General features: G+C 47.2%; 2 protein-coding genes across 10 annotated transcripts in view; one reads left to right on the forward strand and one right to left on the reverse strand.

The window, feature by feature from the left end:
* Positions 1-1,134: 1,134 nt before the first annotated feature.
* On the forward strand, positions 1,135-4,481 carry CHRAC1 (chromatin accessibility complex subunit 1). The gene is made up of 3 exons (XM_004320119.4): positions 1,135-1,393; positions 3,103-3,229; positions 3,812-4,481. The coding sequence occupies exons 1-3, from the start codon at positions 1,247-1,249 to the stop codon at positions 3,934-3,936; spliced, it is 399 nt and encodes a 132-aa protein (XP_004320167.1). The 5' UTR covers positions 1,135-1,246; the 3' UTR covers positions 3,937-4,481.
* Positions 4,482-8,696: 4,215 nt separating this feature from the next.
* AGO2 (argonaute RISC catalytic component 2) overlaps positions 8,697-26,297 on the reverse strand; it is a 110,959-nt gene continuing 93,358 nt past the window's right edge. For 4 of the 9 annotated variants that reach the window (XM_073794795.1, XM_073794797.1, XM_073794799.1 and 1 more), the window contains 4 exons: positions 23,376-23,477; positions 22,345-22,484; positions 21,165-21,364; positions 8,697-19,704 (listed from right to left, as the gene is read on the reverse strand). In XM_073794795.1, the coding sequence (XP_073650896.1) occupies positions 19,460-19,704; positions 21,165-21,364; positions 22,345-22,484; positions 23,376-23,477 (687 nt within the window). In that variant the 3' untranslated portion in view covers positions 8,697-19,459. Of the gene's footprint in view, positions 19,705-19,738; positions 20,763-21,164; positions 21,365-22,344; positions 22,485-23,375; positions 23,478-25,182; positions 26,181-26,297 lie in introns of those variants that run through there. The other 5 variants (XM_073794794.1, XM_073794796.1, XM_033842831.2 and 2 more) reach the window with 5 other exon arrangements.

A 26,297-nucleotide genomic window follows, 5' to 3' on the forward strand; every position in this document is an offset into this window, starting at 1 on the left:
GTCATGGTGACTTGCTGCCCGCTTTTACGTGCTTACCTGGTCTATGTATCCTTGGTGAACTTTAAGGGAAACATCAGTACGTCACTTTGATGTACGATCTTTTGTCTCAAAAATGTACAGACTATACCTTCGACTTCTAACGGGAGGAAGAGCTCTCAGAACTTTCTGAGAATCTGCTTCCCAGGTGATAATCCTCAGTTTGGCTCGAATAAAATCCCTTTTCTTCTTAATTTGATAGTTAATTGAATTTTCGTCGACAACCGTTGGCTCTACAAATTAGATCCCCAATCCTACCCTACTTCTACCACCTCCACTGTAGTCTAACCCATCGTCTGCCTCCATCCCCGTTACAGCTTCCTAACTGCACCCTCTGCCCGCCTCCGTTCTCACCCCTCTCCGGTGTGTTCACACACGGCAACCTGAGTATTCCTTGTAAAACTTAAGTGGGACCACCTTACTCTTCCCCAGGCCTCCCAACTCTCTGGGAAAGAATTCCATGACGTACAAGGCCCTATCTGGTCTGGCCCATGGCTACTTCTCATCATTCTTCTCCTAGCTCATTTCGCCGTAGCCACACTGGCATCCAATTCATCACCTGCAATCACCTTCTACTCTACAATCTCTTTGCTTCCACCCTTACAACCTCCCTATCCTCACGACTCCCCTCTGGTCTATTCACACTCAGCAGCCAGAGGGATCTTTCGAAAACTTAAGACACAGCCCATCATCCCTCTGATGCTTCCCATTTTTTCTTAGAATAAAATCCAACAGGACCTAGTCCCTGGCTACCTCTCAGACTTCACCTAGCACACCTGGTCCACACAGCGGTCATTTTGAGCTTCTTGAAAGGCCTTTGCCTGTCGCTCCTTTCCCCCGGCAAAGCGCTTTCTCATAAACAGGGCTCTTTTCTCTCTTCGCTGCCCAGCCTTCTCCTTTACTGACCCGGTTTCTATCTTCTTACACTGCTTTGTTTTCCTTCATGGTACTTCTCAGCATCACACAGGTAGAACCCCCCCACTCACGGTCGCCCCCCACCCCCGCCCCGCCGAATCTGCTGGCCGCCCTTCCGCTCCATCTGCACAGCCTCGGGGTCGCGCGGCATCACGGGGCTTGTAGTCCGTCCCGCGGCCGCGCCTCCCGACACTACAACTCCCACGGGGCAGCGGGACGCCGCTCCCGCACCGACCGTGTAGGCCGGCCACCTCGCGGCGGGTAGGGGCTGCCGCTGCGGGGGCGGGGCGCAGAGATGGCGGACGTGGTCGTGGGCAAGGAGAAGTGCGGCGAGCAGCGGCTGGTGTCGCTGCCCCTGTCCCGCATCCGGGTCATCATGAAGAGCTCCCCCGAGGTGTCCAGCATCAACCAGGAGGCGCTGGTGCTCACGGCCAAGGCCACGGTGAGGCGGGGAGGAGTGAGGAGCGTGGGGCGGCGGTGGGGCCCACCCGGAAACATCGCGCCCCGCCGGGCCCCGCGGAGCTGCCCAGTCCCCTTCGCGTGCGCGCGCGCGCCCTTTTGAGAGCCGTCTCATTCCCCTCCCACGCCGCGCGCGCCCCAGCTCCCGCGCGCGCTCTTCGCCCCGCCCATCCGGCGCCTCGCGCGCCCGTCTCCCCGCCCACTCCGCTGCCGCCCGCCCACTCCGCTGCCGCCCGCCCACTCCGCTCCCGCCCTCCCTCGCGCGCCCGTCTCCCCGCCCACCCCGCTCCCGCCCTCCCTCGCGCGCCCGTCTCCCCGCCCACTCCGCTCCCGCCCTCCCTCGCGAGCTGGTCGCCACGCCCACTCCGCTCCCCCCCTTCCTCGCGCGGGTTTGGCCTGGGCGGTATCGTGGAGGCGCGCGGGCCTTGTTTGGTGTCTCCCCCGCCTTTTCCAGTCACCGTACTCCGGGCCCCAAAGCCTCTCCTTTTGTCGCTTCCGGCCTGTTTCGCGGCTTTGGGCCCCAGCTCCTCAAAACGGCTCATTGAGAGGGCTGGCGGCTCCCTCAGGAGGTACGGCCCGGCCCAGCCGCTCGCCCACCCTCTCCCAGTCTCCTGGGCCAGAATTGAAGTAATTTCGGGGACCTCAGTTTTAGTCCCCTCCTAGGTCCAGATAGATGATTTTGTCTCTTAATTTGGTCTAGGTAGGCCAGACCTTCCTGTTCTTATCCTGGGCCAGGTTTCTGCTGCAGAGTCTCCCTCACTTGCTTTAACTTCCCTTCGAGTCTGTTTCCCAGGCCGGCTAGTTCGGTAGACGGTAGACGGTGTCCGGTGCGGTGAGTTGGTCAGAGCTAAGGGAGGGGGGGATCACATGGTCTTGGGATAGCTGTACAGTTTCGTTCTGTAGGTCTTAAGGAATTAAGAGATTTGCAGGCACTTCTTATTCCCTTCTTGACTAACTTCGATGGAGTTAAAGTAGAACAGAGAGGGGCTCAGCTCAGGTGGGCTGCCCTCGGAAAGGTGTCCGGGCAGAATGGCAAGCTGACCATTTTTTACCTTTAAGCTAGTGACTGTTACAGTTGTCGGCGGGCCACCTTAGACACAGTGTAGTCAAATACAAGACTAAAAGTCTGTTCCTGGCATAGAATTTTTGGATGGTCTCTTGCCAACCCTTCTAACTAGAGATTGGGCATTAAACAAACACGATTCCTTGTTGTATGGCTTTTAAATATTTTTCATAAGTTAGAAATCTAAAATAAACTTTCGAGGGCTTCCCTGGTGGTGCAGTGGTTGAGAGTCCGCCTGCCGATGCAGGGGACGCGGGTTCGTGTCCCGGTCCGGGAAGATCCCACGTGCCGCGGAGCAGCTGGGCCCGTGAGCCATGGCCGCTGAGGCTGCGCGTCCGGAGCCTGTGCTCCGCAACGGGAGAGGCCACAACAGTGAGGCCCGCGTACCGCAAACAAACAAACAAACAAACAAAATAAAATAAACTTTCGGGAAATTCCTGCTGCCCTGCCAATTTTAATTCAGCCTTGCTTTCTTTCCGACCTCGTATGTCTCCTTTCTCCAGTGATTTTCTGCAATTCGATCAACCAAGATAATCTGAAATCATCTAAACTTAATGTAATTAAAAAGTAAGGTCTGTGGTAAATTTTCAAAGCACACCTTTCATCTTAACTTTCTCATTTTGTTTTAGGAACTCTTTGTTCAATATCTCGCCACCTATTCCTACAGACATGGCAGTGGAAAAGAAAAGAAAGCACTCACTTACAGTGATTTATCAGATACCGCAGAGGAATCGGAAACGTTTCAGTTTCTTGCAGGTACTTAGCCTTTGAAACATTCTGGTTAAAAAACAGCTTTTTCCCTGCTTTTTTTCTGCTTTCACTGAAAATGACATTTTGCTGCTGTCTCCAGGTGTCAGAGTTTACCTGGCATGGGGCGAGAGTTTTAGTTTTGTTCAGTGGAGCATGTTTGTAATGCAGTTCACCTAGAGCAGGAATTAAGTTGGCACCTGCACGGGGCTGTCTGGGTGGGTGTGGGAGCCGGGCAGCCCACCCCCTCAGACTCGTCCTTACTTGGCTGGGGAAGCAGAAACCCATAGTTGTTGCTGTGGAACAGGCTGTGTGCACCACAGCTAAAAAAGAGCGTCCGGTGACCCTTGGGGCCAGCCGCTGTGTCAGGTGGGTCGGGCAGGGCTGCTCCTAGTGGGTGCCGGCACAGAGCAGTGTGGTTTGCAGCCACTGCAATAGATACAGGTGTTGAGCTTTCGTCCAGAGGCAGTGCTGGTTTCCTGCTATGTAGTCAGAATTTTGACTTATTGTCTTGGAACCTGTTTTGGAGGTCATAGCAGGAACTAGCACGTTTGAAATTTGCATTGCTGATGTTAGCTTTATGTTTTTAAGATATATTACCAAAGAAGATTTTAGCTAGTAAATATCTGAAAACGCTTAAAGAGAAGAGGGAAGAAGAGGAGGAGGAGGAGAATGACAACAACGATGAGACTGATGACGATGAAGCAGAATCCTAAAGCAGAAAGAAGTGCTTTAGAGATCAGCCTGGTGAGGACCCTCATGGATCAGCACCTTTGCTCTGGAGCAGGCATTAGTCTGTTCACGCTTCGGAGACTTCACGTACATGATGTTCTTTCCTGGCTGAGACCAAGCATAATGTACCTCTGCCATAAATAGCCCAAAGGAAAGGAACACAGACAGCAGCTTCTCTTCCCCGGGCCCACACTGCAGCTGGAGTGGGAGAGGACCAAGAAGGGGCTGCGTACCGTGAGACACAGCCAGCCTGCAGCTGTAAGCTACAGAGGCAAAGACAACTTTGCTTAACTTTCTAGTTTACAGATAGATTTTGAAGAACGTCTAAATAGCAGTGTGTACATTCACATATGTATATTTTGAGCTTCGTCCTTGTGAACAGCTAGACCCCGTTCTAGCTAAATGTGCAGTCTCTGGGTAGTGTGTTACATTTGCAGTTTCGTATTTGAAGAAAATTTATGGCTTTGTATATGTCCAAATACTGCATTTTTTTTAACTGTAAAGAAATAAATTTTTTTTTTAAAAGCTGTATATATTTTTATAGTGAAATGTTTTATGAAACTAGTTTTAGAACCCTCTATTATTCTAATGCCCTTCTTATTATCTGGAAACATTTGTGAAATTTTAAAATGAGTACTTTCTTCTTTTTATTTTTCCTTTTTATTGGCGGCGCCGTGAGGCATGTGGGATCTTAGCTATCCAACCAGGGATCGAACCCACACTCCCTGCAGTGGAAGCGCAGAGTCTTAACCACTGGACCACCGGGGAGGTCCAAAACTGAGCACTTTCTAATACTTTTATTCCTGGAGAAAAATTTCAAGTCAAATTATTAGATCAAATACAGTAAGAAATATTACCTCTGTGTAAGCACGTTTTTCTTAAGAAATTATAAAGCATTTTGTATATTGAAGATCTCGTTTTACTGTTCCTTTCTTTACACCTATAGTAGTTGTCTTTACTGTCCACAAGAGAAAACCATAAGCCCTATTTTTTTTCACATAGGGTAAATTTTGGCTTTTGCCTTTTCTTTTTTTTCTTCCAATTGAGTTCGAATTTTCATCCAGTAGAATCACCCTTTAATGTCCATTCTGTTGGTTGTGTAAGCAATCAATATATAGAACAGTTCCATCACCCCAAACATTCCTCTGTATACCCTTGGAGTTAGTTCCTTCCCTTATCCCCAGGCAATCAATCACTGATGTTTTCTGTCCCTCTTGTTTTTAAAATTTATTTTAAAATCCACTTTTTGGTGTACAGTTCTGAGTTTTGACAGATGCAGAGTCATGTAACCACCACCACAATTAAGATACAACAGTTCTGTCACCTCCCCCAAATTCCCTCATGGTTAAACTCCTTCCTACCCTTTACCTTGGCAGCCACTGATCTAGCTGTTCTCTGCCCCCAGAGGAGCAGTCAGCAGACATTTTCTGGAAAGGGCCATGTGGAAAATACTTGAAGTTTTATGGGCTACATAATCTCTGTCACAACTAGTCAACCCTGCTGTTGTAGTTCAAAAGCAGCCACAGTCAACACATACAGGAATGAGCGTGGCTGTACGTCAAGAAAACTTTATTTCTGGACACTGAAATTTAAATTTTATATAATTTTAATGTGTCATGAAATCTTTTGCCTTGTTTTCAACCATTTCAGAATGTAAAAGCCATTATTAGCTTATAGGCCATACAGAAACACAGCAGGCCCCATTTGACCCACAGACCATGGTTTGCCCACCCATCTTTCCAAAGCGTCATATAAATGGAATCACATAGTAGTAGCCTTTGAATCTGACTTTTTTATATTTAGCAGAGTGCATTTGAGATTCATCCATGTTCTTGCAGGTATTGGCAGTCTGTTCTTTTTTATTGCTGAGTAGCATTCCTTTGTATGGATATACCATTTGTTTATCCATTCCACAGGTGAATGGATAATTCCCAATTTGGGTTGTGTCCTGTTTTTTCTTTTTCTCCCTTTTTTTCCTTTTAAAAATCTCAAAAATTTTTCTTGTTTCCGGTTTTGATGATTACAGATAAAGCCCTATAAGCCTTTGGCACAGGTTTTGTGTGACCATACGACTTCATTTCACTTCGGTGGAATTGCATACTTCATTTTACCAGAAACCACCAAACTGTGTTCTAAAGCGTCTGTACTATTTTGCATTCCCACCAGCAGTGAACCAGAGCTTCAGCTGCTCTGCATCCTCTGCAAAACTCGGCATCAGTTTTTATTGCTTTAATTTTAGCCATTTTAGTGGGTGTTGGTTTTAATTTGCATTTTTCTAATGACAAATAATGTTGAACATCTTTTCATTTGCTTGTTTACTGTCTATATATTTTCTTTGAACTGTCCAGATCTTTCGCTCATCTTTTTACTGGGTTATTTTCTTTTTGTTGGCGTTTCAGAGTTTTATATGTTCTGAATACAAGTCCTTTGCTAGATTATGTGATTTGCAAATATTTCCTACCTGCCTGTGGCTTGTCTTTTCATTCTCTTCACAGCATTGTTCAAAGAACAGAAATTATTTTTTTGAGAAATTCTTAATTTTGAGGAAGTCCATTTTATCACTTTGTTCCTTTGGGGATCATGCTTTTCTTGTTGTATATAAAAACTTGTCACCAAACCCAGAGTCACAAAGATCTCCTGTGTCAGTGTCTTTCAAATGCCGAACTGCCTTCAGTACCTCTGCCTATAATAACGTGATGCTGTTTAAGAAATGCCCAGGAAAAATGGTTTTTGTGTGTAACCAGCTGAAACATCCTTAACCTGTCATAAGCCCTTCAGATCCAATTATGTAGGGAGCGTTCATCCTTCTCAGTTCCTTCTTAAACCGCATGCTAGTCTAGTACAGTAGCTTCCTAACTGGTTTCCTCACCATCTTTACAGCCTGTTTCCTCTTCCCATCGTGCATGCTGCTATCAGATCATCAAAACAATTTTATGAAGATTAATATTTTTTTCCTGGTAAGAAGCGTTAATAACAGCTGATATTGGAGTAGCCATTGGGGGCTGAGCCTCTTCTGTGTGCATTGTGCACTTTCATCTAAACTTCACGACTTGCAAAGTATCCATATTTTGCAAAGAAGAGAATGAAAGCTCAGGTTAAGGAACTAGTCCATGGCACACCTAGGAAGTGGTGGAACTAGGATTCAAATCCCAGACTACACTCTTCACTGGAGCTTAAACAGTGTGGTTTTCTCTGCACTGTCAACGGGGTCAATTCTTAACTTGGCAGTCGAGGCCCTGGACACTGGTCTTACTCTGCTTTGTATCCTACTGTTTTCCTACATTAACCTTCCATTCCTGCTGAGATGGGCTCCTTGTCCTCTGTGGCGCGTAAAGATCCCTTGTACGTCCTCTGATCAAGGAGCTGTTTTCTTTTGTGAAATCTTTTCCTAATTCACATAACGTCACATCATCGTACGCTGTTTTTACACTTAGGTTTTCACAGTCAGATCATGACTGCTCTGGCCATCCACTGAATGATAGTGAGATAACGGGAATGTAACAACGTAAGGCCATATTTATTAAGTAAGGATACTGTAGGTCTCTCAGCAGTTTGTGTGTATTCTTTCAGTTTCAGCTAGCATGTCCCAAGGCCTGTGGGCACCAAGATGCTTTGTGGTTTTGGATACCAAGAAGTAAGAAGTACTAGGTCCTGTATACATTAAGGGGAAAAGAAAAAAAGAGAGAACTACATCTTGATTTTATTAGGGGAAAAAAAAAGCCTGGAACAGAATACACCAGAGTGCTAAGAGTAACTACCTCTCAGTGTTGTGATTACAGATAATTTACAGTTTCTATCTTTATGTTTATCTGAATTTTTACATTGTCTGTAATGAACACATTCTCTATTTTACTTATTTATCTTTGGCTGCGTTGGGTCTTTGTTGCTGCGCGCGGGCTTTCTCTAGTTGCGGTGAGCAGGGGCTACTCTTCGTTGTGGTGTGCGTGCTTCCCATTGTGGTGGCTTCTCGTAGCAGAGCACGGGCTCTAGGTGCGTGGGCTTCAGTAGTTGTGGCACGCAGGCTCAGTAGTTGTGGCTCGCGGGCTCTAGAGCGCAGGCTCAGTAGTTGTGGCGCACGGGCTTAGTTGCTCCGCGGCATGTGGGATCTTCCCGAACCAGGGCTTGAACCTGTGTCCCCTGCGTTGGCAGGCGGATTCTTAACCACTGCGCCACCAGGGAAGCCCTATTCTTTTCTTAAAAACATTTTGCGTAAAAATCAGAAAATAGCTTTGGCTGTTTCAAAACAAAACAAGAACTTTGGCCTGCTTTAGCAACAATGTGCATCCTAGGGATTTTCCGCTATTTTTTTGGTTTTCTTAACCCAACCCTCCTTTCCTTTCCCAACACCACATATTCTTTCAGTACAGACAGAAGTCAAACACCGCCCAGAGGGAGGTCACCAGGCCCAGAATCCCAGATATGGTCAGCTTTGATTCCCATGCAACATGGAGCTCAGGGCTTTGCACTCGATTGGGGTTTAGCTGAATGACTTCTTTTCTTCTTCTTATGGCTGCTAGAGTAGGAACACCCAGCTCATCCTAGGTACCACATTTGTTCTTCAATTCATTCCTGATGCTTTTATCCCCAGACCCCGAATTCTCAGGGGCCCAACGTATGGAATAAGGCTCTAGACTTCTATCACCAAAGGCGTGCTTCCACCTCAGAAGCCTGGAACCTTAACCCGTATGGAAGGAAGTCCCCAAATAAATATGTGAGTAAACAGAAGATCTCTGGGCGAGGCAGCTGTAAATACGAGGAATTTTATTTTATTTTTTGCTGACATACTATGAGGCAAAACAAAATTGACACCATACAAAATAACTTTATAAAATATCATTCACATCATATTGTATCAGATTTACAGCATTCTGTGCATGTTAAGGGTTATGTAAGGAGGTGAAAAAAACACTATGCCAAACTTTTTAGTATTAGTTTATATACACACAGTAAGAAACAAAACAAGTAACTGTTAGGTTTTCCATGAATTTATTGCAAAAATAGTGCAAACTACTTAACCTAGTAAGCTGTAAAACAAACTCTAAAGGACCCAGCTAAGCTTAAACACGACAATAGATGCTCAGTGTCTCAGCCTTTAGCTTTCTTCACCAGTTTAATCTTTGTCAATCAAGACCACTCCCCGTCTGTTCAGTCTGGGGTGAGTGCTGGGGAACAGAGAAGTGTGAAGACCGGCTCTTCAGAGCCCAGATGGATCCGGCTGCCTAGTGCCAGCAATACCTTTAGGATCATGCTACTTACTCAATGGCAATTTTGTGAGGTCTGTGTTGAAAACATTAAGATGCTATGATGTTTAAGTCTGACCTTAGAAATAAGTCGTCCAACCTCTTGATGATATGGAGAAAAGAATTAAGAAAGCAGCATGAACAGAAAGGATTGGGAACATTATTGTCTGCTTATAAACATGGTATCCTTTTTCTCAGGTGTATTTGGGTATAAAGTATTAATCTCCTGGTGGGCAACCTTTGAACCAGATATTGCAGTACGTTAAAAAAAAAAAAAAAAAAAAAAGATACTGTATCCCTACAAGAGTAACTTTAAAATCTCTTTTAACAGTCTACTGGGGTCCAAAAAGCATATATCTAAACAAAATCATAAGAGCAGAACAAAATGCTACGTATAAAAGCTAAAGAAACAAAATGCAGCATATTCAGGTTCTTTTTCTTGAGGTACCTATATAAATTTAATCACCTGCCCCAAAGTACTCTTGTTAGGTAAAAAACAAAATGCTTACTGGTGAGCCAATTGTAGGGCATTTATTATTATTGAGAAAGTGCAACAACGCTGATCTTTACATGCAGCATACTAAAGGATGACTTACTCTTTACAAAATATAGCTTAAGTATTGACCTGATGGAATTTTAAAAATTAAAAACATTTAACTAGAATCATCCCAATTTTTTTGAGATCCTGAAGCGAAAAGCCTCCCAAATCAACTTTCAAAGTTATGCCACTAAGGAATGTTGGTTCTCTTGTAAAATTCAGAGATCTCTTTAAAATAGTAAAACTATATACTACAGGAAAGATCCCTAATTTTTATTTCTTATTGGTATAAAATCAAATTCTTAAGACTCCAAAATATTGTGTTACCTCCAAAGAATTAAGTTAAAAAAGATTGCCATAGTAGGAAAAGTCTAGACTTGTAAACTGCCAAATATAAAAGCATGGAAAGTCATCGATCTACCCGATTTTCTCACCTGCCAGAAAGCTTTCCTAACTTACAGAAACCCTGGGGCTGCTGCTGCAAGCAGCACCCACCCCTCCCCCCCCTTCCACGGCCAGCGGCCCTCCCTTCCTCTGTCTATGGTCACCAACACCCACACCAGGAGGGTGGGAGAGATGAAATCAACAATAGTCCATTCGCTGCTTATGAAATAAACTTATAAAATACGCCAGAGGAAGGCCGGGAGGGCACGTGTGGTGAAAAAGCAATGACAAGAGTGTTTGTGAGTTGTTTTTGGTCGCCCCTTCATTGGCACAGAAAATGAAGTGATAGCTACAAATATATGCGTAGAAGAGTCTGGAATTTGCTTGTAAAATGTCAAATTTGCTCTTGGACATAATTCTATGTTTCTTTTCACAAGAGGGCAGTTGGGATTCCAGTATACGTTAGTGTTTAGTTGGCTGGGGTGATCTATCAAATTCCATGGCCAATTGGGCTTTTTCTCCCCATGTACAATATAAAATATTTAATTTCATACTGATTTTTTCAATGCATTAGGATTCAACACAAAAGGCACAAAATAAATAGATATTATTAAATAAACGGAAATTATGATTTCAAGCTTTGTGTGGAGTTATAGTTCACTGTTTTGTTACTTTTTCCAATTCAATTTGACAGACTTAGTAAATAGCACCCAACTGTTTAACTGAGGTAGATCCACATTGTAAAGAAAGCTGGGTCCCCTCCATTTTATGTCTAAATTTAAGATGCTTTTACAAAAACAAAAATCCATTTAATCATATGCAGAAGCAATGACAGGTGGCACTACCGGAAGAACGCTTAGAACATGAGCAGGTTTGCAAAGGTTTGTGCCTAAATCATGCTCTTCATCAGCCATAAATACATCTCAGACTGGAGGGAAAAAAAATCAAACATTTCAAAATAACCCTGAAAAAGTCTCAAGACTTTCAGAACAGGTCTTTTTGACTGACTGCCACAGAAATAAATGCACAATGGTCCATTTTCATCAAGCAATGGCAACAGCCAAGCCAGACCAGAAACAGAGCGAGAGCGAGAGAGCGAGAGAGAGAGAGAGAGAGAGCGCGCGAGACAGAGCTGTATCACTGAAAGTTTCCCTTTATAACTCTGGAGAAAAGACTTGTTGAGTTATGATATAGCATCTTGATCTGAACAGTTTAAACTCATTCTGCCTAATATTTTTGCATACTGTGAAACTTACAAATTTAACATCTGATTAAGGCTTAATTTAAAGTGGCATTACCACCTACCATCATGCAAGCATTGGACATCCTCAAAACACACAGAATGGTATTAAACTAAAGACAAGGACAGGAAGCCTCAGATTAGCAGGTACTATAATTTTATATTTAATTTTACAATTCATGTAAGCAAATGAAAAGTTATACAGAGAGGCCAATGTATATAAATACTAGTTTATACAGGAACTGTCAAGAGGCCAATGTATATAAATACTAGTTTATACAGGAACTAGTTTATACAGGAACAGCACTGCACGGCTTCTATACTGCAAGCACAAGACATCGTCACGTAGACCCACCGCACAGGTAAACGAGTCCGCAGACAGTACGCACAGTACCACCTGAAGTGAGGCCCTTTAGCTGCTCAGCTTCTTAGAAAACAGTAAACTTTAAATGGTCATAATACATTTTGATTCAAAATGTCTTCTAAAATTTTTTTTGTGGGAGAAAATTAAGAAGGGGCAAGATCTACCTATGGAACTTTTGAATTCATTTTTGTTTTTTTCAATTATTTTATAAAAATAAAATAAAACTAGAAAAGTCGATAAAACTCAGGGTTAAAACCCCTCAATACATATTAGGTAAGTAATCTGAAGTGTACCAGAGGTAAGAAAAAATCTGGATTTAGACACTACATTCTTGTATTTAATGAATAATTAGCCACTTTGCTGCACAGAAACTTACAATTATTCCCTTAAAACTTTTTAAAAAGTAAAAACTCACTTGCCGCTACAGTTACAAAACATGAATTTATACCTTCAACAACTACATGTAAAATCCACTATCAAACTCAGGAGGCGAATTTCAGTTCAGTGCTAAACCGCAGACTTCCAGGGTTTTAGTCGCGTGTCTATTTGGCTTTGAAGAGGAGCCCACGTCATCGCTGTGTTACGACCCCCCAAAGCCGCCCGCAGCCCCCCCCCCGGTGCCTGGTGCCTCTGCCTTTCAGAACAGAGGATATGGGGGAGACGGAAGGGCCAAGAGCTGCCACCTTGAAGGCTTTTCTAGACAGTTTAAAGTAAGTAACACTGGGTTATTTCCCCCGCTTAAAACCATCCACTGACAGAGAAGGGTGGCTTTTAACTAGACCGTCGGCCAAGAAAACTGCTCAACTCAATACCTGGCTTGGAAAAGTCAGAGCTAAAACCCGCATCTTCGAGACATCAAAACCCGAGTCCTCCGTGCACAGCTCCAGGTGACACCACTCCCGAGGAAGCAGTTTCCCAGCACGTCACAAAACAACAACAACGCGGGGCACTCCGACAACTGAAATGGCACCTGACATCTGAGGACTTCCCACGCATTTCACAAAGACAGGACTCCGATTCCAATTCCTTTTTGAAAACAATCTAGTTCCATTACGCTCAACATTCTCATTGAGTGACCTTGAGAACAAACCCCCCAGGTTTGCCGGCGGTCACGGTCAGCACCCGACTGGGAGCGGGGTCCTGTGGACGGACGTGCTCAGGGCCTGGGAGGAGCCACGCGGCCAGAACCCGGCGATTTCCCGCAGGAGCCAGTGCCCAGGAGCCGAGGAGCGGTGCGGCTTCCAAGGCAGAGCGCCGGTGCCTGAGCGTGCGCCGGGCCAGGCTTCCTTCCCAACAACGCAGCCGCACCGTGGTTTCGAAAGGACACTGAGGACTGGACTTGAAAGGCACGGAGGCTGAGACGGGGTCTCCAGAACACGTTCAGTCTGGCACCCCTGGCCTCTGGAGGCCTGGGCACCGCCTGCCCCCTGGGTCAGAGGGGCTGCCCTCTCCCACCCCGCAGCATCGTTCCCAGCATCTCCAGAGTCCAGAGGAGCCCTGGGCCCCCCAGTTCCGTCCAGCGGGGCCGGGCAGCCCATCCGCATCGCACCCCCCCCCAGCCCGGTAGGTGGTGGTGGGCGGCGAGGGGGCACATTCCTAGCATCAACTCATGGTTCTGAGGACCTTGAAGATTCCGGAAGTACCGAATGAGGTTGGCCTGAACATCGAGCTCCAGGAGACACTTGGAGGGGGGGGGAGGAGTCAATATTTGGTGTTGTAGCTTTAACTCTGAACTACTTGAGGCCAAGGAAGTTGTAACTAGGCGATCATTCAGCCTCCTCCAACCGCCTAAAGAAGGGGGGTGAGGTGAGGACCCAAGCCTACAGTCACACCACCAAGGGCGTTTAAAGATCTAACGCACCTGAATTTTTCACATCAACCAATAAGACAGAAAAGTATTAACAAAAGCACCAGTAATCTTCAGTTCCCTCATCTTTAATGATCTTTCATGAACGCAAAGATGCTGGGGGAGGCCCACGTCGGGACGCTGGGGACATGAGTGCAGAAAGCAGGTGGGAGATCTGAGTCAACGGCTGACATCACTAAAGCGAGCAGCCGGCCGCCGCGCAGCGGCCCCCGAAAAGCCCTGTATGGGTTTCTGGCTGAAAATGAGGCCACTTCAGCGGAGCCCAGCAACCCCAGAAGCAGGTCAGCAGAGGTAGCGGATGCTCCCCAGTGTCCACGCTTCTCAGGGTGGTCTGTGTCTATAGGACAGCACGACTGCAGAATTACACGTTCTTAGACTGCAAAGGACACTTGGTGCTTTCGGAATTAAAGCGCAGCACGCGGCGTTGAAGGCCAGGACTTCCTCGTAATGGCACACCTGGAACCTCTCTGGGCCAAAGTCAAGGTCTGATGAGCGCCCAGAAGAGAGCGGAGCCGCCTCCTCACACCCAGACGCCTGCAACTGCAACACCGCCCAACTGTCCCTCCAGAACTCAGGAGCAAACCAGCGCAAGTGATCGGGAGCAAAAGCTCACCTTCTGAAGACGAGAGAACACGAGGAACCTAAAGAAAAGACGCGAAGGAGCAGGGGGGCGACACTGACCAACCCACAGCAGCGTGCGAGCAGATGAGATTTCTGACAGCAAAGTGGTTCATGACACGTGATGCCGAGCTCTCCCAGGCCAGTCTTCCCGCAGGCTGGCATCCTGGTCCAGGGCGCCAGCAGCAGGAACCCCTACTTCAAGACGCTGCCGCCCTGGACCCTGTGCTCCTTTCAAGCAAAGGGCCTTGGATTTGAACAGAACCTTTTGCTTTCAAACCTTAGCTCACTTTAAAGTATAGCGTGATTAGTAACTCAAGGCTCCCAAGTCAAAGGTCAACGACATCTGCACTGCATTTTGAAACCATGCAGCTACTGAAGTACTATTTGCACAAGAGTCGGTGTTTAAGCACCTTTGTGATTTTACAGAGTGTACAAAAAGGGAGAAGGGAGTAGAAGGAGACACTTTCAACCCATTCATAAGTAAAGCAGAAAAAAAAAGTGCTTCCTTATGTCAAATAGGAAAGTGAAAAGCCAGGACAGTGGGTCGCTTCCAGGTCCCACCACACACGGCCCTGCACCTGAGGACGGTGCAGAAAGGCCCTTGTGTTTCCTTCCTGCTGGCCACTGAGAGTCCTAACATCTCGGAGCCGGGCAGCCCTGAGGAGTCCCTGGTCCACCCTGGACACGCAGAGAGGGAGGAGGGGACTGCCCGTGGGTCACAGTATGGCACACACATTTTCAAGCCAGAACTGAACAGAGAGATGTTCACAATTCAGTTGATTCAGGCAACATTTTGGCTATTTTCAGTGTGGATAGCTACACTTAAAAGCAAACATGAATCTATTGAGAATTCGGAGGTAGCCTTTATCTGCGTTTATTTATTTATTTTTAAACTAAAAGGTATTAGAAACCACCTTCTGTAGTGATATGGCTAAGCCAATACATTCACTTTAGACAATAAAATGGCAAAAGATCCAAAAAAGCACTAAGTGAGGGCACCGAGGTGGCATCGACGCGACACTAACACACACTCAGATGGCTGGTTTGGGTGGAAAAGCTCCTTTGTGTGTCTCATACTGTGTAACCTGATCACAGACAGAACTACACACTGTGGACTGGAGCACACACTTCTCATCTGGCCAAATCACGAGGCCTAAAGGAACAGCCTGCCTTTCAGGTCTGCCTGGCACCTATGGGTTAAGCCACAAATGACAGTTTTGACATAACAGCGACCTCATGGCTTTCAAATGACGGGTGACCAAAGAGAAGCAAGGGAGGCCCTGACTCTCTAGTAACATTGGCCGTTCAGATGCTTCCTATCCAAGCTGTCAAATGCTGGAGGGAGCTAGCAGCAAATGCTTTAGGGAGTCATGGCAAATAATGAGGAATTAAACAGACCAGAAGCATTCAAAGGATTTACAATTAATCCTCTTAGAATTAAATCTCAGACCGCAAGGAGAGAGCACACTCTTCTTCCAATACACTGCAAACTTCCTTCCAGAAAAAGACAGCAACGAGGCTAATCTGTCCTTCATGAATGGTCAACACACACACATACACATGGCTGTAGAGGGGGAAGGGCAGCGGCCAGCCCACACGGCTCTAACACATAATACTGAAAAACGTGGCAGGATCACTAAAACAAAGCAACGCATCGTATTACATCATTTCTGCTATCCTAAATCTATTTACAGTCATTTCAAACAAGTACAGCAGATGCAAAGTTGGACATAATAAAAAGGAAGCTGTCAAAAAATCAGTGCAATTATTTCGAGTTGAAAATTTTCCTTACAAAAGAAGTCAGCATGTGTGTGTAACACGGACAGCCCTATTACGAAGTCACACGTGCACTGTGTCTACACTGAGAAACGTCACAGCAGCCGAAACTGCTGGCACGGCAGCTAGAGAGAATATTCTTGGTTACTTTGGGGAAGGGCTTAAAATACAAAGTATTTGCATTCTGAAAGTGAGGCGTATGAACACTGAGGAAGTTTCTATTCATTGTACATTCCTTTTCTCATGAGCGTGAGAGATGAGTTAAAGAGAGGTCACAGGGAAATTTCTATGGCTTGTCTGGGCCACTGGGATTGTCCACTCTCTGGATTATGTCAACGTCTAAAGCTCCTCCTAATGGAACTGCCTTAGGTGTAGGAAAATGCCCATGAAAAATCCTCTGAACTGCCCAACAGATCAAAGTCCCACTCAAGGACTCCATCCAGATCCTGACGGGTGGCTCCACGAAACAGCCTAGTGCTTCCACGGCGCCAAGCAACGAAGAGAAGCCGCCCCAGCCTTCAGAGGCCTCCTCGAGACAGTCTGGTGTCCCAACTGCACAACGCTTGGCCGGTCTACCCTTAACATATTGTATCAAATATATAATCTGACTGAAAAACTGCCTTGTAAAAATAAAATTTAAGTCACCCTGCAGATCAATGTTAAATTACATTGCTGCGTATATAAGAAAAACAATTCATCCAGAAAAATTACATTTGTGGCTTTCAAAAATAAATCATCCAGCAAACTTGCAGGTAAACATTAGGTAATTTATAAAAGTTGGGGAAAAGAATTTCTATCATATTCATCAGGTACCACATGCACTGGAATATCCGTATCAGCCAAATGAAACCAGAGCAGAAAGGAAACAATAAATAGCAACATTTGCATTTAACAACAATAAAAATAACATACAATATAACATCGACACCCACCCGCCCACAACCCTGCTGCAGGAATTGAACTTCAACTGTCTCTTCGAATGAGCACACGCCGGGGTAAACATCACAACAGCACTGCTTACGGCCAGACTCACACAGCACGGAAATCACTCCACTTCCAACAAGTCCCTCCTGGGGAAGCCAGCGCAGTGGCCAGGGATCGCTCGTGGTTCTAGAGTGCAAACATCCATGCACGGGAGTGTGAGGACACTACCAAAAAGCAACACAATCTTGAAAAGAGAAAGCAGACCCTAAAGTGTAGTATCAAGTGTATATGTGAAGTCTTCTCAAAACAGAAAACCAAAACCAAAATAAAACAATCCCTTTCTAAAAGTATAGGTATGCCCAGCTTTACAACATTTATCTGAACTAGGAACATCTGAGCTTATTATAATAAGTACACAAACAGCAGGATGGAATCTCAGCAGGGCCAAAGGGCTCTCCTACAAAACGGCGACTCGAAGCAGCTCCCCCGGGTTTCTTTCATCGCTTAGCTATTAGGGTGAGAGCTTGTCGAACGTAATAGGAAGTGGTGAAGGGATGGGAATATGTTAACTTTTCTTACGGTGAATATTTTAAAATATATTAGGAAGAGTACCAGGATAAGGGTCTAATTGGGAGACCTCTTCTGAAGAGATAAACCCCAGTTTTTCTTTGAAATTAATCCAGATTTCTACTTCATAATTTTCACATTCAGTTTGCTTAAAGCAAGGCACACCTTACTTAGTGGGGTCAGGCAAAGCCGGCGAGTGGACACCTCTGCAATTTGCACAGCCCCGCACAGGCCTCAGGAAACCTGTCAAACGCAGGCAGAGGCCGGAGGTGCCCGGAGCCCTTCTCCGGCGGCCACGAGGTTGCCCTGGGCGGGCGTGACCCACACAGAACGGGCAGGGCCCCTCTTGGCTTCCACGCGAACAGGGCTTGGACTTATTCTACTGCACCTTGAGGTTTTACGCTGTCTCAAAATTTATCCTAATAATGGGGGGGGGGGGGATTGGTAGAAATTTGGGAAAACAGTTCTTTACCTGAGAAATTGTAACTACAGCCATTTGAATTCTGAACCATCAGACATGTACAAAGGTATGCAGCTAACCCAGCTGGAGACATTTGCTTTATGAATGCTTTTAAGTAGTAAAAGTTTTATAAAACAAGCGCAGGGCTGTAACAAGTACCTTTCTCAAAGTACTCTGGCCCTCTAGAAAGAAAACTTTTCCTTCAAAAGGATTTTTCAAAAATTTAGGTCTCATTTTCTGCCAGCCTGTGATCCTGCCCAGTGTATTCGCTTAGAAAACGTTTCCCTGCATTGCTGGGGAGTCCCTCCCTGCTGGGCCCTCAGTGCTTGAGGGAGCACAGTCTCCAGAAGGCTCTAGATTAGAGGTTCTCGGACTCCAGGCAGCCCTGGACCCCCAGCTGATGGTGTAAAACGCAGATGCCCAGCCGCCACCCCAGAGGCCGCAGCGAGCACAGGAGTCACAGCGTTTTTACGGCCAACGCCCCGACCACCGAGATCCTGTTGCAAGTGGTAGAAACATACCTTCGAGACACACGGTTCTAGATGATCCTAAAAATGACTGAAAACTAACCTAAGTTCAGATTTTAAAAGTGTATTAGTGAAAAGGTTCCCTCCTTAGCTTGAACGCTCCCGGTAACTTAAGCCACGAGTGTACTGGTGTCCTTCCGAACAGGAGAAGGTGCCACTTGCTAACGAAGTGACAGGGAATTGCAACATTTTTAGAGCAGAGGCTTCTGTCATTTAAAAAGACAAAAAAAAATAGATACAGCAAGAAGAGACTAATGCCATTAATAAGACACCCACATGCACACACGCGCGCGCGCACACACGCACGCACACACACACACACGCACACACGCACGCACACACACACACACCACTCTTGAGTATATATTGTCACAAACAATAGTCACCCCTTTGTCGTTGCCGCCAAAATCCAGGCCGAGTGTCCATGACAGCGCTTCCCCGCCCCCGCGGAGCCCTCACACAAGACCGAGGCGGGCGCTGACCCCAGCACGAGGCACCCTGGTTGGGACCCTCACTCCACCACAGTGCCAGAGGTAATGTCAGGCCGGGATGGGAGGGCCGTCAGCAGGGCCAGAGGAAACCTACAGAGCACGAAGCAGCACTAGGGAAAGGCTCATCTCCTTCCTAGAATCTCTGTACTGAACGTGGATTGGATTCTCAGAAAACCGCCTACAAGGACAAAAAGCCCACTGCGCACAAACGGAGCCCTCTGCTGTCAGCCCTGTCGAGCTGTCCACGGTATCATTCTTAGTGCAACGGATTCTAGATTGGCAAACCCACGTCCGGGGCCCAGCACGCAAATCCTAGCAGAAGGGTCTGCCTCTGCTGCTGGCTTCGCCATCAGCCATCCTCCCGAGGGCTGGGCTCCTTCGCGGAACGCGGGCCTCGCAGCCCGCAGAGCGCCACCACCGACAGCCTTCTCTGTGTTTCAGTGCATAGATCCTATGACGCTTGTCTAACAAACCACACGCAGAGAGAAGTGCACGCTGATACGCAGACTCATTCCCAGGAGTGGAAGGATACATACATTCCATTTGTGCTTAATTGGCTGAGCGACACACGGGGATGAGGCGGGGAGGGGAGTGACTGCTGGAAGCACACTCCGTCCTCCTGAGGGTCCAGGCTGCGCGGTCTACACGAGGGGGTGGGCCGCGGGCACTGAGTCAATTGCATACTCCTGTACTTAAGCACTGAGAAACCACAAGGGTGGTCCAGGCTCCAGGCTCCAAAACACTCTTGATATGCTAAACAGATCACAAAAGCACCCCGTAGTCAGTAAAATGAAAAACAGCATCTATCTATCACATTAATACTGCAAACCAGATATATATACTTTTCTCTTACATTAAAGACATAACAGTGAAAAAGGATTGTACTGTATTTATCACCACAGACCCGTATTCTTTAGAAACTTTGGAAAATAAATGTCACAGTCCTATAGGACAAATCTTATGATTAGACTGTCGGCATATTGTCTTTTTTCTTTTTTTAAATAAATTTTTATTAAAATGGCACTTGTCTGCCAATCCCTCTGGACCTATAAATGTTGTAAACACACACGGCCCACCTTCTGCCACCCCTCCTTCCTTCGGGCTGAGTGAAAGGCGGGCAGTGGCAGAACGAGAGACCCCAGGGCGCCTCGCCTGGCCCCTGCCCTCGGATCCCGGACAGCTGGTGGGAGCCAGGTCAGGAGCACACAGGTGTCACTCTGAAATAAACTTTAGTGACAGCATCAGAATGTTCAAGGCTTTAAAACCACAATGTGTTTTATGTTGCTTTCACTCTCACAGAACGTTCACAGCTAGTTTGAGCCCATCAATTTCATATAGAATCATGTGTTAAAAACAAGTAAATTGAACGACCAAATAAATTAAAAATGTTTTAAAGCCCTGAGTTCATAGACTGGTTTTAGGAGATTTTTAGGAAACACGGGACTCTATTTTCATAAGCAGCTTATAAGATTTTGGCAAACCATATTTCCTACGACAATGGGGTCTCATACAGGTCTGCAGTTCAAAATCCAAGTTTGAAATCTGGGACGGAAGGCATTCTGGAAAGTGGAGAATCTACTAAAATCAATGGCGTTTCATGTTCGATGCTGGCTGTCACGGAAGGGCTGGGCATTTGTTGGTCTGAGTGTAGCTGGTCTCATGTGAATCCAACTCGGTACACAATCGTAAACACTAAAGCATGTCAAGCAAAGTACATGGTGCGCAGCGTGTCCTGATGGACCTGGACTGCCTTTGCCAACGCCTGGTGGTCTCGTCCGTTACTCTGCCCGGAGGTATGGCTTCCTTCAGCACTGTGGGGGTGGGGGACAGAGAGAGAGAGAGAGAGAGAGAGAGAGAGAAAGAGAGAGAGAGAGAGAAAGAGAGAGAGAGAGAGAGGGAGGGAGGGAGGGAGGGAGGGAGGGAGGGAGGGAGAGATAGAGGGATAGGGATAGGGAGAGAGAGGGAGAGAGAGAGAGAGAGCGCAGCCTTTAACGCACCATGAGGCAGCACACTGATAGCTAAGTTAGGACCACGCACCAGCCATCTGGGGAGGCAGCCACACAGCTAACAAATGGCGGTGAAGATGCTAGCTTTTGGGTGTCTGTGTCACGGTCGGCTCCAGCCACTGGGACCCCACTGCTTCCCATTCCAGAAAAGCAGATGCCAAAGCCTGTTGCAGAAACGACCCCAGCCAGGAAGGGCGTGCCACTCACCTATCGTGCTCTTTATCCACCAGGTGGTACCTGGCCCGGAAGGCCACCAGGTGAGCATAGTATGCTGGCGCCGGGATGGACACGGAGCGCGTGCAGCGCACGTAGGTGTGACACAGCTGGTAGGTGAGAATCTGCAGCTCATCGGAAGAGAAACGATTGTCATCCCAAAGCACGTGATAGTGGGAAGGCCTGCTTGTTCCCTAAAAGCAGATCAGAGGGTCAGAGAGGTAAACATGCAAGAGAGAAGTCCAGAACTCACCTGCAAAGGGTGCTGCCGAGAGAAGCTGTGCTTCCACCCTACGGTAGAATCCTTCACAGAGGATACAGTGGGAGGACGTTCAGTGGCAAGAAGGTATTTATATTATCCTACTATGTATCATTATAAACGGGCATCAGAGCCACATATTCTATGACCCCCTACTGGTAAAATAACAGACTATACACACAATTATTTGTGTAGAGAAAACTCATAGGAAAGATATAATACAGAGATGGTTGTTTGGAGGATAATGTCATTTGTACATACTAGGTTTTCTACAATGCTTTATTTATAAAGGCAAGAAGAAATCTCTAATAAGTTACATATTAACGCCTTTAAAATGGGAGTTTGCACATATATTTATTTTGTGCGGTGTGGAATCTTTCAAAACTGAAGGAGGTGGGGTTGGTCGCCTGGCCCATGCCTGCCGGGGCTCAGGTGCCGGCAGAGCCGCTGCACTGCTCGCCGGGGCACCCATGACCGGTCAGCCAGGAGCGCGCTTGAGGGAAGGGCCTTTCTCTGGCTTCTCCCCACCTGCCTTCCCTGCCACTCAACCCAAGCCAGCCAACAAGCAGGCCCTTCCTGACTCTCTGTCTGTGTTCAGGCCCCCGGAGACTGGTGAGCGGCAGACGCTCTTATCCTCTGATGAAGCACACATTCTGCGCCCCACTTTCAGCATTTAATCGGTGGCTGTCACGGGGGCCTGCGGGCAGTGGGGTATTTTGTATCAGAGGGTGTGCCAAGGACATGGCAACCACAGCAGAGCAGGACCCCTTGAGGCCCATTTTGTCAAAGCACTTAAACGTCTCTAGTGCGAGATTTCCCCCATTAGAAAGTGCCTGTGCAGAAAATGCAGGGAGGCAGGTTTACCCCTTAAACAAACCAGAGGCCCCGGGGCGGGCGGGAGAGGGCTCCACCCACCAGGAGGGAAGCCGGGCTGGCCTGCACAGAAAAAGCGCCCGCCCGACACGGAAGCCATCGCGGGGACAGACGTGCCCGGGAAACACTGCGGAAGCCTCCGTCCTCTCTGAGCCACGTTCCTCTTCTTCCTTTTTAACAACCTTTAAAAATGTACACACGGCTCAGCCCTCAGGCTGCACCCTGACAGGCTGCAGGCTGGGTGCGGCCCACGGGCCAGTCTGCCAAGTCCTGTTCTAGAGCCACGGTGACGTGAAGGACGTGCAGGTGTATTTCCCGTGGCAGAAGTACAAAGTTTACGGCAAGCCCTCCAAGTTTAAGTTCAAATCCCTTGGGGATGGATATCTAAGTCCTCACTTATAACTTGAAACACCCAAAAGCCCCTCTGTGGTGAAGCAGGACGGGCACCCAGAGCTAAGTCCCTCCTGTCCCAAGGGGCACAGCCTCACAGATGCTGGTGGCTCAGCTCTGACAACAGGTGCGCTGGACGTGGCACCTCTGAGGTGGCAGCATCCTCTCAGAATCACTTGTGGCAAAGCTGTGGGTCTCTTCGCCGGGAGGGACAAGGAATGCCACGTGCTGACCTTCCCCGCACACCAGTGCCCGTGCGTGGCGGGCACGCAAGGCTGACCCCGCCGCTCCGTCACCTCTCATACCCCATCCAGCTCGCCAAACTCCAAGCACACAGGGACGCCACTTGTCCCCGCCAGCCTGCCTGGCCCTCACGCTCACTGCTCCTTCTTCCTGGACCTCATCTCGGCTAAAATGGGAACCCACTCCCGGCCCAGCACAGCACCCCAGTGGGTCCTCCATCCGCAACACCTGATGGTTCTCGGCCTCCACGGTTCACTGGTCAACCGCCTGCGTCCCCTTGGGATGGACTGGCGCCCCATCCGTGCTGTTCACCACCACATCCCCAGTGCCCACGGGAGCACCTGGCACAAGGTTTGTGCTCTGCAGGTGTTTGCCGAATGTGTGGACGACACCCCAGAGACACCAACCAAGACTGTGCAAAGTGGACCCTCTGTCCTTACCTGGATGCCAGCATGACTACACAGGTAGAAGTCAAACTCGGTCGGGTGGGTGATTTTTGTGTCCACGGTCGTCCCTGCTGGAATGTTTCCGCTCTTCCCCACCTTCAGCAACACAGGAGCCCATTAGACACGCCCAGGGGACAACAGGGCAAAGCAAGCAGGCAAGCAGGCAAGACGCAGCCGCACTGCCTTCTGCTCTGACGTCTTTAAATTGGCCAATACATTTGCTCAGTGCCATGGCATTAAAATTTAACATATACTAACAACTGAAATCAAATTAATTCCTGTTCTCTTTGGGCTGGGGTTATTTTTCGCCATCTCATAAAGGCCTCTGAGGGAAATGCAGAGTCTTCCCTTCACTGAAGCATGTGCGTGGGCCACGTGAAGGGTCTTCATTATTGTTGAGGCCAAGATGGAAACTGTCACCGACATAACAAATCTAAGACCAGACGACGGACACGTGACAGCCGTCACCTGCCCATGTGCGCCTGCGTGTGCACACACACACACACACACACACACACACACACACACACACAATACTCAAGGCAGAAGAGCTAGAAAACCCTGACAGCTGTCAAGAACTTCCCCACTCTACCAGGGGTTCAATCACCACCACCAGGGAGGGCGGGTTGCTCCACCAGAGGCCATCCAAGGAGCTGGGGTGTGGGAGGGACTACAAATTCTACCAAACCACTTAACTCTCAGTTTACACTCTAGCATCGAAAAACCACCAAACATCCAGCTACGCTACTGAAACAGCAAAACTCCCAATCAGTCACGAAGTCACTGATTGATTTTTTTTTTTTTACTCGTGCAATTTCAAATATACGTACAAAAAAGAGAATCTCCAGTGTAACCCCTCTGCACCTGCAGATGTGTGTGTGTTTTTACTTCTTCTCAACCTTTTTTTATACCTTCAGATTATTTATTTGTGTATGTATTTGTTCATTTATTTATAGCTGCGTTGGGTCTTCGTTGCTGCATGCGGGCTTTCTCTAGTTGCAGCGAGCGGGGGCTACTCTTTGTTGCGGTGCGTGGGCTTCTCACTGCGGTGGCTTCTCTTGTTGCGGAGCACGGGCCCTAGGCATGCAGGCTCAGTAGTTGCGGCGCACGAGCTTAGTTGCTTCGTAGTATGTGGGATCTTCCTGGACCAGGGCTCGAACCCGTGTCCCCTGCATTGGCAGGCAGGATTCTTAACCACTGCACCACCAGGGAAGTCCCAGATTTTTAAAAGAAGTAAAATATTTGAAGAGTGCCCACGTTTGCACCCCTCCCACGCTGCGGTCTCAAACCTAGGCTTTATTACTCCTACACATGCTTTATTCTCTGCCACACATTCAGGTCTCCGTTAGCACCATATTGTGTTACTTTGCAGATTTTAAAACTGTAGGGGCTTCCCTGGTGGCGCAGTGGTTAAGAATCCGCCTGCCGATGCAGGGGACATGGGTTTGAGCGCTGGTCTGGGAAGATCCTACATGCCATGGAGCAACGAAGCCCATGTGCCACAACTACTGAGCCTGCACTCTAGAGCCCGCGAGCCACAACTACTGAAGCCCGTGCACCTAGAGCCCGTGCTCTACAACAAGAGAAGCCACTGCAATGAGAAGCCGGCGCACCACAACGAGGAGTAGCCTCTGCTCACCGCAACTAGAGAAAGCCCATGCGTAGCAACGAAGACCCAGTGCAGCCAAAAATAAATAAGTAAAATAAATACATAAATTTATTAAAAAAACAAAACTGTATACATGTATCCTATGTTTTGCTACTTTCTGTTTTTGCTCTGTATTACAATTTTGAGATGCAGTCATTTGGTAGATATAGTTTATTATTTTTCATTGCTGTACAAGAGCCAATATATAAATACATCACCACCTTTTCTCCTGTTAACAGATTGATTTTTTGCTATTATAAACAATACTGCCAGAATATTCTTACAGAATACATGTCTTCTTGTACACAAGTGTGTGAGCTCCTCCAGGGTAGATCTCTAGAATTGCCAAACAGCGTTCCAAGTTGGTTACCCATTTGTATTCCCATCTGAAGTGTAGGAGAGTCCTCTTCATAATAATGCCTTTACTCTGTGCTAAGTGCTCTGCGTGTTAGCTCCGCGAACCCTCCCAACATCCTCAGAAGGTGGTCCAGGGGGTAGAGGGGCTGACAGCTTGTGGTCACGTAGCCAGGATGCTGAGGGGGTGGATTGGAGCCAGGTTATCCGGCTCCAGACCCTTTGCTCCTCATCACGGCACCCACATCCTTGACATTTGGTATTTATCAGGCTAACCTCATAATGTGAGTCCCCCCGACTTTTCCCGTTCTCTGAAATACTTTATACAAGATTATTCTTCGAAGGTCTGGTAAAGCTTGCCTGTAAAAATCTCTGGACTAACTTCATAAAATAAGCTAAGTAGTTTCCCCCTTTTTCCTATGCTCTGCCACACTTTAAGGTAATCTATTCCTGAAGCCTTAGTAAAGCTTGCCTGTAAAACTCTCTGAGCCTGATGCCTTTTGGAACAATGACTGGACTATCTTACTCAGCTGATTTTGGTAACTTATGTAATTCTACAAACAAGTGTTTGTTTCTTCTCAGTTTTCCAATGTGTTGTCATGAAGTTGTTATCATTCCATTATGATTCAAATAACACATACTCCCTCTGCAGCCATTGTTGCCCTTCTGTTCCCAACGTAATTACAAGTGTTCTTTTTGTTGAGTCTTGCTGGGTTTATCTATCTTCAGAGAAGTACCTTTTGCTTGCGTTAATATGCTCTATTGCTTCTTCATTTTCTAGTTCACGATTTTCTATTCTGAGAGAGAAAGTGGGGTGCTGGAATAAGCTGACTTTGAGCCCTCCCGACTCCTGGCAGGAGAAGTCTGCAGGCTGAGGTGGCAAGGGGCCTATGCACACCAACTCCTCAGCTTTC

Source organism: Tursiops truncatus, chromosome 17 (assembly GCF_011762595.2).
Source record: "Tursiops truncatus isolate mTurTru1 chromosome 17, mTurTru1.mat.Y, whole genome shotgun sequence".
In the NCBI taxonomy this organism is placed as follows: domain Eukaryota; kingdom Metazoa; phylum Chordata; class Mammalia; order Artiodactyla; family Delphinidae; genus Tursiops; species Tursiops truncatus.

Excerpts from the sequence above, each read along its gene's own strand:
- CHRAC1 (XM_004320119.4), top strand. The coding sequence starts at position 1,247 with ATGGCGGACGTGGTCGTGGGCAAGGAGAAGTGCGGCGAGCAGCGGCTG. Across the intron at positions 1,394-3,102 it reads TGCTCACGGCCAAGGCCACG|GAACTCTTTGTTCAATATCT; the intron begins GTGAGGCGGGGA and ends ATTTTGTTTTAG. Across the intron at positions 3,230-3,811 it reads AACGTTTCAGTTTCTTGCAG|ATATATTACCAAAGAAGATT; the intron begins GTACTTAGCCTT and ends TATGTTTTTAAG.